Genomic DNA, 16,170 nt, shown 5'->3' on the forward strand with positions numbered 1-16,170 from the left:
TTCTCCAGCTTGGAGCTATGCTCGCGCTTCTCACGCGATAACAAGTTGACCTAAAACCCAAACACTCGAACTCCCTCCAAACAGCAATCCGTATCTGCTTCTGCCCACGGGTTCGCGAGGCCTGAATCTACCAGGACCAAGACAAGGGCAAATACACGGCCAATAATTGAAATGCGTATCATAAAGCCTGTTTGGCTCACGCATGGAGGTCTGGACTCACCTCCATCCTTATCAAAAACTCGGCATTATCAGAAATCAAACTTTTACTGACTATTTCTCTCCACGCTTGCTGGAGATACGCTTAAATAGGTGAACGGAAAGATTTCGAAGTATACAGCTGTGACGTTTCACCGGACGGGAAGAGACTGGTTACTGCCGCCGGAGGTGAGCTGCCACTACACCAACCTCCATTACCACCATTGCATAATGTGGTCCCGTCCCGCCTTGGGCATTTGAAAATTTTCCGGAATCCGCGGGTTTTTTGCTCCCGTTTTTATGCAGGACTTGGCTAACGGGGTATGCGCGCGATGAATAGATGGATACGTTCGAATATGGTCTACAGAGGCGATATACAATGCGGGTGATCCGGCATACGATGACAAGCCCAAGCAGCTGGCTTCTATGAGCAATCATTCCGGAACAATTCACACGGTTCGCTTCTCGCCGAATGGGAAATACTTAGCCTCTGGGGCGGACGATAAGATTGTTTGTGTGTACACTCAAGAAGCGAATGCGACCGCCCATGCGACTTTCGGTACGGACAAACCCGTTTTTCAACCCCAAAAGTTCTAAGACTAATTTGTTTGTCCTGGTATAGGATCTAATGAACCCGCTCCTGTGGAAAACTGGCGTACTATTCGCCGCTTAATCGGCCATGATAATGATATCCAAGACTTAGGGTGGTCCTATGACTCTTCTATTCTAGTCTCAGTAGGACTGGATTCTAAAGTCGTAGTATGGTCAGGCCATACTTTTGAGAAGCTAAAGACGCTACTCAACCATCAGAGCCACGTCAAAGGAATCACCTTCGACCCCGCAAATAAATACTTTGCTACAGCCAGTGATGACCGTACCGTTCGCATCTTCCGCTTCAATTCCCCCGCACCCAATTCTACTGCCCACGACCAGACGCATAATTTTGTGCATGAAAGGACAGTTAAAAGTCCGTTTGTGAATTCCCCTCTCACCACATATTTCCGAAGGTGCTCCTGGTCTCCCGATGGCAACCATATAGCTGCTGCAAACGCCGTCAATGGCCCAGTCAACGCTGTAGCAATCATAAACCGAGGTTCGTGGGAAAGTGACATCAACTTGATCGGCCATGAAGCTCCAGTTGAAGTCTGCGCCTTCGCACCCCGGCTCTACTCACCCCAGCCGATTCAGAAGCCCATGCTGGATAGCCATGGAAATCCAGTCCACAACGCGGTCACCGTTATTGCATGTGCTGGAGGAGATAAATCGCTGAGCATATGGATCACCAGCAACCCACGGCCCATCGTAATAGCGCAGGACATATCAGTCAAGGCAATATCCGATTTGGCATGGAGCCCTGATGGAAATAATTTGTTTGCCACCGCCCTTGATGGAGCTATCATTGCTGTCCGATTTGAGACCGCAGAACTAGGCCATCCAATGCCCATTGAAGAGAACGAAAAGTCACTGTCAAAATTTGGAACAAATCGAAGAGGTGCGGGAATGGTCGAGTCTACCGACGGCTTGCTTCTTGAAGAGAAAAGCAAAGCTGGAGAACTACGTGGAGTAAAGGGCAGAATGGGTGCGTTAATGGGGGATGGTCAAGCTGATACTGACGGTACGGTTAGCGGAGATGCGGATGCTGCCGTGGCCGTAACCTCTGCGCCGAAAAATGCCCAAGCTGATAAATCAAACAAAACTGGGACTACCAATGGAACTGAGCCAGCCCAAGCAAAGCAGGACCCATATGCTGTGAAGTTGGACAGGTTGAAACAAAGGCCAACATATACTAAAGATGGGAAGAAACGAATTGCACCACTATTGGTTTCTGGGGCAGTGGGATCTCAATCTTCTCTTCCACAGACCAAGCTAGTTGCCGCGTCAATGAACACCCAGGGGACATCGGAGGGACCACAGTCAGTACTTGACTTGTCCAAGCCGTTCGATGGTCTACCGAAGGGAGGGTTGACAGCATTGCTATTTGGCAATAGGCGAAAGTTTTCTCAACTAGAAGATGACGAAGAAAACTCAGCCGAGAAAAGAGTAGCAACTGCAAGAGATAATGGCGTTATACCTATTCTCTCAAACACTCCGGATGGACTTGTCCCTGCAGTTCCCACTCCCAGTGGACCACAAGAAACGCCCAGTTTCATCAGACCCGCAGTGGTTAATCCTTGCATGGCCATCAGTCAACTACGTCTCGCAGTTCCAAAGATACGAAGTCATATCCTGCAAGGTATAGACACCCTTGGGAACCCGAAGGATGTATCAGACAGCTCAAAGGCCAGAGTGGATATTGTCTTTGAAGCGCGAAATCCATCCCAGGCAAGTGTGACTGGGCGCAGTGTTGATAAGGAGCCGGTACGAATCAGTCTTAATCGCGGTGATCAGCCATTGTGGCAGGATTATCTCCCCAAGGCTGTGATACTTGTTACTGGCAACAAGAAGCTCTGGGCAGCAGCGTCTGAAGATGGCTCCATATATATATGGACGCCAGCCGGCAGGCGTCTCGTCAATGCCCTGGTGCTCGAATCACAGGCGGTTGTGTTAGAGTGTATGGAGTCATGGGTACTCTGCATCACTGCTGTAGGGATGTGCTATGTATGGAATGTCGGCACTCTTTCATCACCCCATCCTCCCGTTTCACTCCAGCCAGTACTGGACGCAGCACTACATACCATGACAGGTCATGCGACCGCCGTTCCATCCATAGTCGCATCAAGAATCAGTTCTGAAGGTCGAATAATCGTTGGTTTGTCAACGGGAGACGGATACAGCTACTCTCCATCACTGTATACCTGGCAACGGCTATCCGAGCCTTGGTGGGCTGTGGCAAGTCAGTACTGGAACTCCACCGAGGCACCGGTAGGCAACGTCCAGGTCCGCGGTCAGGCAGAAGGAGAGTCCGTAGCCCCTGTATCTGCGGGCATAGTTCCGTTCCTAGAACGAAACACCACCCAGGAAGTCCTTGCCCGAGGACGTGGACACTTCCTACAACGCCTCATCAAAGTTCTTTTATCTCGCGAAGGATTCGAGGGCTTCGAAGCATCTGCCTCTATAGCTCACCTGGAGAACAGAGTTGCTGCTACCCTGTCTCTTGCTGCCAAAGAGGAATTCCGCATGTACCTTTCTATGTATGCCAAACGACTGGGTGCAGAGGGAGCTAAACTCAAGGCTGAAGAGCTATTAGAAGATATCCTCGGTGGTGTCTTCGAAGACCAGGTAATTGAGGATGAGAAAGCGAAGCAGAACCGTCAGCCAGGACAGCCAGAGCAACGGTCCTGGGTGAACGAGTCCGAAACATTGTGTGGATGGCCCCGTCGAACCCTCCTCAAGGACGTGATTCTAGCATTTGGTATGTTACTCAAACACTTCAGTACTCTTTTTTACAAATACTAACCTGTTATACAGGCAAACATCGCGATCTGCAGCGGGTGACTGTGCCGTATGCTCAGCTTCTGGGTATACTCGACGAGAGTCAGGATGACAACGATACCATGGACGTTTAAGTGTTTCTTTTATTTCATGTCTAACCGCTTGGAGTTCAGGGTTGGGAATACATTCAACTGGGACGGCGGATAGCTCTCTTATTTTAACACTCTGTACTCTATCGTCTTAGATTGGCACTTCTTGTCCCCTTCTTGTTCTTTATCATTATTCTTTGCTCTCGTTCTTTTATACCCGCATTAAAAGGTGCTTGTAAGTAATATGGATGGATTGTTATCTTAAAGTTCTTACTAAGCCGGCCCGTTGACCTCCGCCGGAATAACAATTTTCCTTCTCTAGGGCAAAACGCGAAACTTTTTTTCCGGCCAAACAGAAAGAGAGAGAAAAACCAGCGAAGAGTGACAAATATAAAAACATCATCAAAATTTATGCAGCCTCTCTTCTCCCCCTCCCGCTCCCTGGTGCTCTTCTCTTCCTCCCCCACTCGCCCCTTGACACAACTCGCAGCTGGTCCTGCTTTTGGCTCCTTCACGCTTCTTCTCTTCAGAACTTCTCCCTCGCTAGTGAGCTCTCGAGGCTTCGCAAGCAGGAAGAAGAAAATGGCGCCCAAGAAGCCTGTCAAGCGGGAGAAGGTCCTCCTTGGACGGCCGGGCAACAGTCTGAAGAGCGGTATAGTATGTGCGAACCCTTCTTATGGTCTGTTCTGTCGTTCTCAATTTCGCTTCTCCTGTTCTGATTCAGCTGTTTCGGGTGGCTAACGAGTCTGTTGACGCATAGGTTGGTCTGGCTAATGTTGGAAAATCTACTCTTTTCCAAGCCATCACCAAATCTACACTCGGAAACCCTGCCAATTTCCCCTATGCCACAATTGATCCTGAGCAGGCTCGAGTTATTGTTCCGGATGAACGATATGACTGGCTGTGCAAGCACTACAAGCCCAAGTCAGAGGTCCCGGCTAACTTGACAGTATATGATATTGCTGGCCTTACCAAAGGAGCGTCCACAGGAGCTGGTCTTGGAAATGCATTTTTATCTCATATCCGTGCCGTAGATGCCATCTTCCAGGTTGTACGTTGCTTTGATGATGCTGAGATCGTGCACGTGGAGGGTGATGTCGACCCTGTTCGTGATCTAAACATCATCAGCGAGGAGCTTCGTATCAAAGATATTGAGTTCGTCGAGAAGGCGCTTGAAGGTTTGTCCAAGCAGACCAGACGAGGCGGCCAGTCCCTTGAGATGAAGAAACTCAAAGAGGAAGAAGAGATTGTCGCCAGAGTCCTTGCTTTCCTTAAAGAAGGTAATGATATTAGAAAAGGTGACTGGGGTCCTAAAGAGGTAAGAATTCTCTCTCCCTTTTCCCTTGCCACCCAGCTGCACATGAATATGGTATCATATGATGAATAAGAGCTATAACGCTCGACATTTAACCCAGCTCGTCGAAAGGTCAAAAGGCCCTCGTGAGATAAAATCCAAAGCTGATTGTTGATACCTATCCACTCAATTTGCTGCTTTGCTATCATATACTATGTTATTGCAAGGTCTGACTAGTTGTCTTGTAGGTCGATGTGATTAATCCACTCTTTTTGTTGACTGCTAAACCTGTGGTTTACCTAGTCAACCTTAGCGAAAAGGATTATATCCGCCAGAGGAATAAATATATTCCAAAGGTTGCCGAATGGATTAAAACTAACTCCCCTGGTGACCCCATTATTCCTCTCTCAGTCTCTTTCGAGGAGCGTCTAGCGCAGCTCGGAGATGATGCTGCTGCTGCTGAAGAATGTGAGAAGCTAGGCACTAAGTCTGCCCTGCCAAAGATTATTGTCACCATGCGCCAGAGTCTTAACCTGGGCAGCTTTTTCACTACTGGTGCGGATGAGGTTCGTCAGTGGACTATCCGCAAGGGCACCAAGGCTCCACAGGCCGCTGGTGTTATTCACACAGGTATGTTAATATTATATTGCCCTCCCTTGACTTGACCGATATCTAACAATATTTCCCCATAGATTTTGAAAAGACCTTTATCCAGTGTCTTGTTTTTAACTTTGATGTACTAAAAGAGTGCGGTGATGAAGCTGCCGTAAGAGCAGCCGGTAAGGTCCTCACCAAGGGCAAAGATTATGTTATCGAGGATGGAGATATCGTCCTGATCAAAGCCGGTGCGGCCAAGGCATAGTTGTGCCATATGAATTGCGTACTTAGCCTTCCCCAGCCTTAGAAATCTAAGTGCTGCAGACTGTAATATTAATAAAAAAAATACTAGTCGAGGGAATCAATGTGCTAAAATAATAATACTGCGAGCCTCTTGTTTAATATGTAAATTCTATCCTTTCCAGTATATTGAGCACCTACGGCGTAAACACTAACATCGCGAGGTTGCATCATGTGACCAAGTCTATCAGCAAGCGGATTCACAACAGCCAAAGCTTTCATTATAATTCTCACATATATTTGATATATACAAATTCTGCTGCACACAATAACGATGTTTAAAAAAGAGTATGTAGCCTTATGCAAATTCAGAGCACTGATGAAGAAAGAGCGTCCTCCAGCACCGTCATCAACTATAGCTACCCCGCGGCGTTGAAGATGCGCGGGGTCAATTTATGTCCTATATCAATTTGAAGTCGTTGAATAACTAACAAGACGATTGACTTAGTATAACTGCGGGAGCACGGTCAAAAGTCAAGTCATCAGTGCAAAGATCTTTACGGGCGAAATTCCTCGAGACTCATCCAGGTTTCGAGCCATATATCGATGAAGTTCTACCAAAGAAGGCTTCTTTAGAAGCCATGAAGCTGTACGCTATATATCTCCTACCACACTTATACCGCACACAGCATGACTGATCATCTTGGATCTTACAGGCCGGACCGAGTAACCCTATACATCGCAGACTCCAAGCCTATTTTCTTCCAGTCCATGGACAGTCCTTTAATCCCCCATCTACGAGTACTCCACGCCTTTCCCAACGCCATGCCTACAGTTGGAATAGACAGAGGGGCAATCAGATTCGTCCTATCAGGAGCTACATTAATGGCTCCTGGTCTCACATCTGCTGGCGGCAGTTTGCCTGACGCAGAGCATGCACTAGAAGCCGGCACAATAGTAGCCATCAGGGCGGAAGGAAAGGAAGAAATATGCATGGTTGGTGAGCTGAAGGTGGGAACCGAGGATATTAAGAAGAAGGGGAAGGGCGTTGTCATGGATGAAGGTCATTATTTGGGCGACGGGCTTTGGAAGCTAAACTTTGATTAATATTTGTGATTCTACAACCGGAAGGTGGTTGGATATGTGACTCTTCCCCTTTATTGGTAAATGTTTGGTTGCCGGTCTGGGTGCATTTTCGTTAGGCAGGTCTAGGTCCTACTTCAAGCTATATAAGCTTCATCAATTTTATTATATACATTTGTTTAGATTCCATAAAAGGACCGGGTATTCCCCTCGATTCATCTCGGTAGAAACGAGGGTGTTTATGGGAAAGCTGCCAGGTGGAGGGCAGTCCACAACGTCAAAGCGGTCCAAATTTGTGTGTAAAGTTGACTCCCAGTTTTTGCGCTCTGCAAGGAGCGATTCTATGTCAAAATTACGGGCTGATGTCTAGCATTCCAAAACGGGGAATGGGTCCATCGTCAACATCAACCGGGCTGCCAGGACCTTCTCTTCTCAAGCCTACTCTCACAACCGCGCGTTTCAAAACCTTGCCGGAACCATCTAATGCAATGAGGAATTGTGCAATCTCACCGCACAGCTCCCAGTCTCCCCGTTGTGATGCCAGCCGCAAGAGACGAACAGCAGAGTCTTCAATCTTGTCAAAACCATCTCCACTATCTTCGTCATCGATATCATCAAAAGCCTGCAAGACAAGAAGGTAACCTCCAGCCGTTTTCAGCGAATTAAACTTGAGTGCTTGTTCAAATAACTCATTGGGGGGAGGAAGATAAGCGAAAAGAGTTCTCCAGGATCGTAACTCCGTTTTTCGGATACACTGAACAAGAATATCAAGGTATAATTCAGGAGGGTTGGCAGCCTGGAGAAATGCCAACACACCGGGTAGTAATTGCTTCCCCTTCACAGGGGTCTCAATGGCGTTTCCAATGCTATGGTCATCTACAGCCTCGTCCAAGACGTGATGCAATAGAATTTCCAGGGCGTGGGGGAAGTAAGACAGATGTGAGAAATGGTGACAAATTGAGAGGGCTGACGGTGTGTCAAAATAGGATAAGTTGTGCTGCAGGACGTATGGGAGGAAAAGTTGGGTCTATACATGTCAGTATACAGTAGCTGGTACTAATGATTCGAGTAAGAACCTACTCTGATGGCAAACCTCTGTAAGGTGAACGTAACATCACGTCTTTGAGTAATTTCTGGTTCAATACCGAGAACTATGCCTTTGTTCAGCAGTATAGAAATAGGATAAAAGTCCGTAGGGATAGGCAAGTTCTTCGGTCCTTCCACTGATCGGCCAGTTGGGCGAAGTACATCCTGCATATCACTCCAGACAAACAGATCCTTCCCACCAAAGACCCATAAAGAATCCCGGAGTGAGATATCCGAAGGGGAATTGTTAACTGTGATCTCTGGGGTTTGTCCGCCAGAAGAGGGCTCGTCGTTTGGAGGTGCAATATTGAACGATAGTTGATCGCGCATAAGGATATAATATTCGACATCATGAGCAACAACACGCATATCGTATTTCAATGCCCCATTGGGGGACACTGATGGTTGCAGCAAAACCAATTTCCCATCAACAAGGAATAGAACCGATGCTACAGCAACGTCCTGAGATGGGTCACCGTCGCCTAAACAGATATATTAGACAAAATTTTGTATATAGAAACTGAATAAGGTGATGACGTACGAAGTTGGTCTTCAGGTAGGATCCAGCTGATAGCGCGAACACGAGCTGGTGCTCTCACAATCCCATTAAAAGTTATCTGACCCACTTGAACGAGACTAATTCTCGTCCCAACAGCGTTTATAACATAGTGATATAATATATTATCGTACGTGTAAACCAAGAGAGAGTCCTCTCCCGACGGTCCAATGAACACTGCTGGTGCTGGAAGAGGTTCTGAATAGAGTATTGATGAATTATTCAGGGGCAACTCGCGAGAGTACATCCGCAACTATGTCTAGTTAGTTTTGAGATTGGTAAAGGGGCTAGTGTGGACTGTATACCTCGTATGAAGAATCACCCTCGACGGCGACGATGAGGATATGCCCATACCAGCACATCCCTCCTTGGATAGCGAAAGAATTTTCAACTTTTGGGTCATCGAAAGTCTTCCATCTATTACTGTGAACGCTATAATGAGCCAGGCCGCGCCGGCCTGCCACGGCAACATATCTACCATCTTGTGAGACACAGCATGTCCGAATAGGCCATTGAGCGTGGAGATATCCAGGAGGGTATTGAGCATGGTGCCAAAGTGAGTCCTTGCCTGATATAGTTGTTAAGTCGGGAAGATCATGGCCACGATATAGAATGATTTCGGTTCCTGTTTGAAGGAGTGCTCGTGCAAGGTTCGCAGAAGAAAAACAACCGGTTAGGGAACTGCGCGCAACTTCTAATAACCATATTCGCTTGTCCTTGGAGGAGGCCAGCAGAATGTCGGAGCCACCGCCAATCCATGCACCCATGGAAACCCCTGTTAGCCAGGTCTCTCCATTGCTTTCAGCAAGCGACTTGTCTGCTGTGAAGCTGGTGCCACCTGGCTTTCCAAATACACTCCATGTTGTCCATCCGTTTTCATAACCTGCAAAAAGACAGTATCCATCATATGAGTAGGTCATAAAAGATATTTTTCCCATTGTAGTTGCAGATGCCGGCATCTGTAATTTGTGGGATAGCGGAATATTGCCAGAGTAATCCCTTGCTGCATAAACGCATATCTCACCGTTAACGCAGCTAACAGCGAAAAGGGAGAATCTTGCATTTACAGCAACCTGGAGGGCCCGTTGTCCATCATTTTCTGGATTGTGGAATCTGTGTCCGGTGAAGTTGACCTTGGATGAGCCGGACTCATCTGCCTCCCGGTAACTGTATTGTACTGCGTAGACCCGACCATCACTTGTTACCCATAACAGAAGATTCATAGCACGGTCATAGACCATTTCGACAACAAGTGACTTTTTTGAGAGCCACGGGATGCGGCTTAGGAGCTCCGTGCTGGTTTGATTACCGCTACTGTCCGGAGTCCACCGTATTAATTGTATAGCAGCAGGTTTCGTTGTAGCAACCATTAGCTCGTTGTCTAACGCGACAGCTTTGCTAATCCCGGCATCAACTTTGATGGCTACCCTAAACCGTAGGCTTACTTCGCGGATTGCGTGGGAGTCGTTGGAGGGAAGGTTCCGTCTTGAATGTGACTGCAAGAATAACTGTTGATATACGTGGGAATGCGCATCAGTCGCAATCGAATACGTTATCAAGTAGCCCTCCAGCGTCTGTACAACGATGATACCGGAGTCTGGTCGAAGCAGGAGAGCTACATTTGGGCCATAGTTCGTGATAGACACATGAGACCGCTTGATTGCCGCAACGACGGCAGTAGGCTATATCAGACGAGTTAGCATAAATACCATAAATATCTTTCAGTGAGAGACATACCTTTGTCTGCCAAATGGCCAAAGATGACCTGGTCATCGTTGCAAATAAAGCTCCGCTCTTCGACACACAAAGTCCAGCAATGGGTTCATCCGCCCAAGCATCGTCCGCGTCTCCTGCATGTTGGACAGCTATCTCTTGGTGCTCGTGCTGTAGCAATCCATTGCTCTGCTCCCTCTCGTCCGCAGACTCAGCAGTAGTTTCTGTCCTGTTATCATCCTGCTCGGTCTCCTCCTCCTCCTCTTGCTGCTGCTGTCTCTTTTGCTGTTTCTGTATCTCCGGGCCGTTGACTGCATAGACTCGGGGCACTCCATTTGGCCAGTACATTGCTATGGCTGACTACCAGGAGCTCATGTGAAGCATTGGCTCATTTTTGGCTCAGCGCCCCCCATACCGCATCTCAGCCGGGTCGTGCAAATACGGTAGATGTCGATAAGATTTCGTGGCCAGTTACTCTCGCCGTTGTGTCTCTTCCCTTGACGTTGGAGTCGCGGCCGAGGCTTGGGTCATGTGACCCTCTGACGGAGCTCTCGAGGGAAAAAGAAACGCCTGGAACAAACATGGACCTGCAGGCCAACTAAGTAAAAACATCCCACCTCCAACAGGCAGAAAAGAAGAGCAGGGCATTATCACCTCTTCACAATGGTATTGTTGCTATCCTCCTAGTTAGAAGTGGTCGCATAAAACTAACCTTGGTCTTTAGGCTCCTTCAGACTCGCAGAAACAGCTGGTGTTGGCCATAATAGACTTCCTCAACACCAGTCTTAAGGACGGAACGCTTACCGCAGAGCATTCAGAATCGATAGAGATCGCTACCTCATGCCTTGGGGACACGTTTGGTGTTGACCCATCCGATGAGGCTGCCATGAAAGACGCCTTGGGCGGACAGTCTCTGGTGAACATCTTCAGTGTCTACCAAAAGGTGAAAGGCACCAGGAGTACCGCTCCCGCAGCCACCCCTAGTGAGGAACAAAAAGAGCCTAGCAAAACCCCTTCTCAGCCAGCTGGCGCTCCAACTCCTGAGTCCGATAAGTTGAAGTCTGAGGGAAATGCTGCTATGGCCCGCAAAGATTACCCTGCTGCGATTGACTGTTATACTCGCGCTCTAGACATTGCGCCCGCTAACCCTATCTACCTATCCAATCGTGCTGCTGCATACTCCGCCTCTGGAGACCATACAAAAGCTGCTGAGGATGCTGAGGTTGCCGTCGCTGCTGACCCCAAATACGTCAAGGCCTGGAGCCGACTTGGACTCGCTAGGTTTGCTCTGGGAGACGCCAAAGGCTCCGCAGAGGCTTACCAGAATGGTATCGAGGCTGAAGGCAACGGTGGCAGTGATGCCATGAAGCGAGGCCTGGAGACAGCTAAGAAGCGCATTGCTGAAATGGAAAAGACTGAGAATGAACCCCCGGCCGAAGCTGTTGATGACGCTGCTGGAGCCACTCGTGGTGCTCCAGGCGGCATGCCAGATCTATCCTCTCTTGCAGGCATGCTTGGAGGTGGAGGTGGAGGCGGCATGCCTGACTTCAGTACACTCATGAACAACCCTATGTTCGCTAACATGGCCCAGAATATAATGAGCAACCCTGATATGCTGAATAACTTGATGAGCAACCCGGCCCTAAGACAGATGGCTGAGAACTTTGGAGGCGGCCGTGGCAGAGGATCAGGCTCAGGCGGCCTTCCTGACATGTCTGCCCTTATGAATGATCCCAGCATTGCCGAAATGTAAGTTTTTTCTTTCTTTCTTTCTTGATCACTTCCTCATGGAGCTTTCAACTACTAACATACATTTCCAGGGCAAAGAATTTCATGGGAGGAAGAGGCGGTGGCCGCGGTACGGGCCCAAGCCCATAAAAGAAGTAATTCTGCTTGGAGATTGTTGTTTCTCTTTGGTTGTTCCCAGGACGTGGAAGGTTTAGATGGTGCCGTTATGATTAATGTCAGTCAATGCTACTTTTCGTCATACGAAACTATCCCTGAAGGTCGTTCATATTATAATGTGGTATTCGTAATCTGGTCCAAGAAATTGAAACATATATATACAGTATGTGAGAAGAGATAGGGCGATATGCGAGCCAATCAAGGTATTTAAACAAAAGATGAAAAAGAACTTGCTCGCGGTCATCAGAAAATGGATCTCGTGCATATTCAAACACGTTATTCCACCGTCAGCACATCTATTGGACTCCAAGTAGTATACAGCCAGATTTTTGAAACATCGGGAAGAAAAGAAAGAGGTAATAGCAGTGGCGAAATGGGACAGGTTAGAGAGAAGGGGGGGGGGGGGGGGGGGTTGGGGTTGTTGTGACAGAAATGCTATGCTCGAAGGGAAATATCGCACTCGTATAGACCAGTAATATCAGACGTCTGTAGATTTTAATGAAGTTGTTTCCGGGCAGGGTTTGAGGAATGCCATGAGAAGAACAAAGGGGTAAGTAGGTATACATGTTTAAATGTAATCCCTGCCAGACTTTTGCAGCTCAATTAATCTCCAGCCACGAGTCTCGGGGTTGTTGACCTCATCTGGAATTCGAGTGACACCGATGGCATAGGTGACGAGTTGTACCCTGTCTTCCATGCCGGCAGCGAGTTCGCCAGTTTTCTCCTTTCGATAGACGTGGACCTCCTGACTCCTGCAGGTAATGATAAAAACTGGGATATCACCGGGCTCCAGCATACGGGCATGAGAGATATCGACATGTCGGATATCAAGGATTCGGCCGTCAGACTTGAGGCCAGCAGTCTTGTATTGTTTCGTAAGGGCAGAGTAGACATGGAACTGGGCATCAGACAGCCATAGCTTGAGGGTTTCAACGTCTCCCTTAACGTAGGCATCTAGAACTTCTGGCAGAATATATTCTCTCATCTCGCGCAGGAATGGCTCGATCTGGAAATTTGGATCCATTTGTCGGAAGGCCTTGATTACCATTGCAGTCTCGTTCTCAGCGAAGAAACCAGCTACTCGATCCGATATGCTTCGGGCGGTGCTTATAAGCGGGTTCTCGGATTCCTCATAGGTGTTCTTCAAGGAGAAAAGACGCTGCATCATGGGGCTAGTATCCCTGAATTCGCGCCACGATTCTTTCCAAGCTGCATCTTTATGAAGTGTGACATTGGTTCCGGCACTGATGGGCAATATAATTAGTTCCACATATTCACCGATATAATGAAGAAGAGGGATAGAGCTTACTTTGGGTCTTCTTCCATACGCTCCACCTTCTTATTGCCTTCCTTCAATTCTCGCTGCTCTCGTCGTTTCCGCCTCTCTTCCTTTTCGATCCATCCACCATATCGAGAACTGCTTCCATCATCTATGACTTCCTTCATGTTCCCCACGGCAGTTTTATACACTTTTGTCTCTCTGACAGGTCGTGTGGCCTGTTCAATTCCCCTTCCGGTTGCCGCAACACCACTCCTTATTCCCTTGACAGCAGTGGTATCCCATGTCCAGGCAGCACCTTTGCCAATTACGGTTCCAGTCTTTTTCAATGCCGAAGAAGTCGTAGAAGACGCGGTGCTGGTAGCAGCTTCGTAAGCGGATCTAGCCTTCCTTACAGACTCACTCTCAGTGAACTGATGGGCGGAAGAAGCGAGTGCCTTGGTAGATTCATTCCACTCCTTTGAGGCTTTGAACTCGGATCGCAGAGTCTCCGTGAAGACTTGCCATGGGGTTTTGTCACCGTGGGGTGGGGGTGGAGGTGCCTCCTCCTTTTTCTTTCCATCCTCCTTCTTGGAATCGGCAGATTCCTCTTCTCCCTCTTTCTTCGGTTCTTCCTTCGATTCTTCCTTCGAAGTTTGGTCCTTCGCAGAGCCCTCGGCAGAAGAATCCGTAGGGTTCTGTTGTTTTTGTTGCTGCTGCTGTAAGAGGGCGCGTGCGGAGTGGAACGATCTTTTGGTAGCAAGGATTACCCACAAAGGGTCGCTCGCATGTCTCGATAGGTGAGAGAGTCCAGTGGTCGAAGGGATAATCGGGCTAGAGGTCGTGTGAATGGTATTTGGGGAGCTGAAGTGTCGAAGAGTGGTTGGGGTAATTATCCGGCGGCCAGCAAGATGTCCTCGGGCGCCTGCTGTAGAGGTCAAAGGAGAGCATCCGCGCAGCACTAACCGCGCAGCGGCAGGCTGGGAGAGTGCTCCTGTTCCAATCATGCTCTATACTTCCTCTAGATGGCGAGCGAAAGGGCGCTTTATTCGATCGCAAGGTCGTGAAGTCTTTGGGGTGTTTTCAATTTTCCGTTGACTCCGAGGCGGGAAAAAAGAGCGTCACAACAATTAACCGTGCAAAGCCTTCCTGGCAGTACCCGAATGGAAAATCCCCTCCGTGCAAATAGCCCAACGTCGTCGTAGAGACTCAGTGGTGTCTGCTCGCCTTCTGCTGCGTTGAGAAAAGCTGGATAAAAGAAAGTCAAGGAAGAAAATATTTTGGAGCTTCTTTTTCTTTTTTGCCTTTTTGGGTTTTACAAGCGCCAAGCGCCGGCAAAAGGAAGCAGAGAAAAAAACTTCGAAAAGAAACATCGAAAAAGCGCCAGCAAAAGGACGAGAGGACGACGACGTTTGAACATTTCACTACGCGATACTGAGTTGACAAGGCACTTGGACGGCTTGTTTGTTATGAAAAGTTACTTGAGATAGCTTCTTTGGAGCCATTGACCGCCGGGACGACCTTTTCTACCTGGCTTCCTGGCTTTTCTTGCAACGTCCGGACCTCGTCTTGATCAGCCATGAGTGGAAGAATACCACTGTTGACGGCCTTGCGGTCGTTGGCTCTCTCCGGAGAAGCCCAGAGCTATTCCAGCCGTTCTTTACTGCGACGGCCCTTCTCGTCAACAGCGCAATGCAGAACAGCCTCCAAGGATACGCAGACGCAGAGTAAAAACGACCGCGAACTCGAGAACCGGTTACTAGGAGGTCAGAGCAAGAATGCTGGCCCTTCGCGACTCGCAACACTGTCCCAGACCACACGATCGAAGGCAGCAGCTTCGTCTAGCTCCAAAACGACGGAGGAGGTCATATCCAGAGTGTCCAGCCTTATCCAGAACCCACAACGAACAACCGAGCTTCCTCACCGCCTACACATATACTCCCACAGACGAAACGTCCATGCTACCTTGACAAAACCGAACAACGATGTGCTAATGTCCGTCAGCACAGGAAACATTGGTTTCCGCAAGGGCCACCGAGGAGACTACGATGCTGCGCACCAACTGGCCGTCTATACCATGGGCAAGATACAGGAGCGAGGGTTTCTGATGCAGATCAACGGGCTGGAAGTGATCCTCAGAGGCTTTGGGCCCGGTCGAGAAGCGTTCACCAAGGTCCTGCTAGGAAAGGAGGGCAAGGTCCTTCGTGAGAGAATCGTCCGGGTGTCTGACTCGACGAGGTTGAAGTTCGGCGGCACACGAAGCCCAGCAGTAAGACGTCTCGGTTAGACGGTCTTTCAGCTGTCTCTGGCTTCTTTTTTGTTTTACTCTCTTGACTCCGTGGCTACCTTGACTCTTTTTTTTATGATGGCTCCGGCTGTCCCGGCTGTCCGAGTCAACGATCTATGTATACTACCATGTTCAATACTGTTATAGCTAGCATCTTATACATGTCCTACCCGGCCTCTCCTTTTTCTATTGCCAATCTACCACTGTCCCTCTGTCACTGCAGCCTCTACAGCTGATGTTATTCACAATACTTTGTCCTGCTCCCAATATCCGATGAAAGCTGGATCACGTGAATCCCTTATCGCTAGGCTGCTTTATATCTTCACAAGCTCAAGATAAGCAGCAAGAAAGAAAAGAAGAGAAGCTCAACTTCAAACAACCGCAGGCAGGCAGACAGTTAGACAGCCAGAGGACAACAGACCAGCTGAAGGCGACAGTGTCTACTCAATAACACGCAGTCCGGACCTGTGAGGCTCATCTCTCGCTGTTTAACGC

General features: G+C 48.5%; 7 protein-coding genes across 7 annotated transcripts; 5 read left to right on the forward strand and 2 right to left on the reverse strand.

Annotated features, from left to right (window-relative positions):
- Positions 1–621: 621 nt before the first annotated feature.
- Positions 622–3,701, forward strand: TRV_01597 (uncharacterized protein; the record flags this gene model as incomplete). Its single annotated transcript, XM_003024200.1, has 3 exons — positions 622–754; positions 926–3,547; positions 3,604–3,701. The coding sequence occupies 3 exons, from the start codon at positions 622–624 to the stop codon at positions 3,699–3,701; spliced, it is 2,853 nt and encodes a 950-aa protein (XP_003024246.1).
- A 366-nt stretch (positions 3,702–4,067) lies between these two features.
- On the forward strand, positions 4,068–5,812 carry TRV_01598 (uncharacterized protein; the record flags this gene model as incomplete). The annotated part of the gene is made up of 4 exons (XM_003024201.1): positions 4,068–4,313; positions 4,417–5,025; positions 5,199–5,580; positions 5,643–5,812. The coding sequence occupies 4 exons, from the start codon at positions 4,068–4,070 to the stop codon at positions 5,810–5,812; spliced, it is 1,407 nt and encodes a 468-aa protein (XP_003024247.1).
- A 665-nt stretch (positions 5,813–6,477) lies between these two features.
- Positions 6,478–6,894, forward strand: TRV_01599 (uncharacterized protein; the record flags this gene model as incomplete). Its single annotated transcript, XM_003024202.1, has 1 exon — positions 6,478–6,894. One exon carries the CDS (start codon positions 6,478–6,480, stop codon positions 6,892–6,894), a length of 417 nt encoding a protein of 138 aa, XP_003024248.1.
- A 328-nt stretch (positions 6,895–7,222) lies between these two features.
- Positions 7,223–10,573, reverse strand: TRV_01600 (uncharacterized protein; the record flags this gene model as incomplete). Its single annotated transcript, XM_003024203.1, has 5 exons — positions 7,223–7,897; positions 7,951–8,438; positions 8,498–8,765; positions 8,818–10,194; positions 10,250–10,573. 5 exons carry the CDS (start codon positions 10,571–10,573, stop codon positions 7,223–7,225), a joined length of 3,132 nt encoding a protein of 1,043 aa, XP_003024249.1.
- Positions 10,574–10,888: 315 nt separating this feature from the next.
- On the forward strand, positions 10,889–12,103 carry TRV_01601 (uncharacterized protein; the record flags this gene model as incomplete). The annotated part of the gene is made up of 3 exons (XM_003024204.1): positions 10,889–10,891; positions 10,950–11,974; positions 12,046–12,103. 3 exons carry the CDS (start codon positions 10,889–10,891, stop codon positions 12,101–12,103), a joined length of 1,086 nt encoding a protein of 361 aa, XP_003024250.1.
- A 595-nt stretch (positions 12,104–12,698) lies between these two features.
- TRV_01602 (uncharacterized protein) lies at positions 12,699–14,395 on the reverse strand (the record flags this gene model as incomplete). Its single annotated transcript, XM_003024205.1, has 2 exons — positions 12,699–13,374; positions 13,440–14,395. 2 exons carry the CDS (start codon positions 14,393–14,395, stop codon positions 12,699–12,701), a joined length of 1,632 nt encoding a protein of 543 aa, XP_003024251.1.
- Positions 14,396–14,967: 572 nt separating this feature from the next.
- TRV_01603 (37S ribosomal protein S11, putative) lies at positions 14,968–16,126 on the forward strand (the record flags this gene model as incomplete). Its single annotated transcript, XM_003024206.1, has 3 exons — positions 14,968–15,657; positions 15,688–15,793; positions 15,984–16,126. The coding sequence occupies 3 exons, from the start codon at positions 14,968–14,970 to the stop codon at positions 16,124–16,126; spliced, it is 939 nt and encodes a 312-aa protein (XP_003024252.1).
- Between the last annotated feature and the right edge of the window lie 44 nt (positions 16,127–16,170).

Source organism: Trichophyton verrucosum (assembly GCF_000151505.1).
Source record: "Trichophyton verrucosum HKI 0517 chromosome Unknown contig00122_1.f1.exp, whole genome shotgun sequence".
In the NCBI taxonomy this organism is placed as follows: Eukaryota; Fungi; Ascomycota; class Eurotiomycetes; order Onygenales; family Arthrodermataceae; genus Trichophyton; species Trichophyton verrucosum.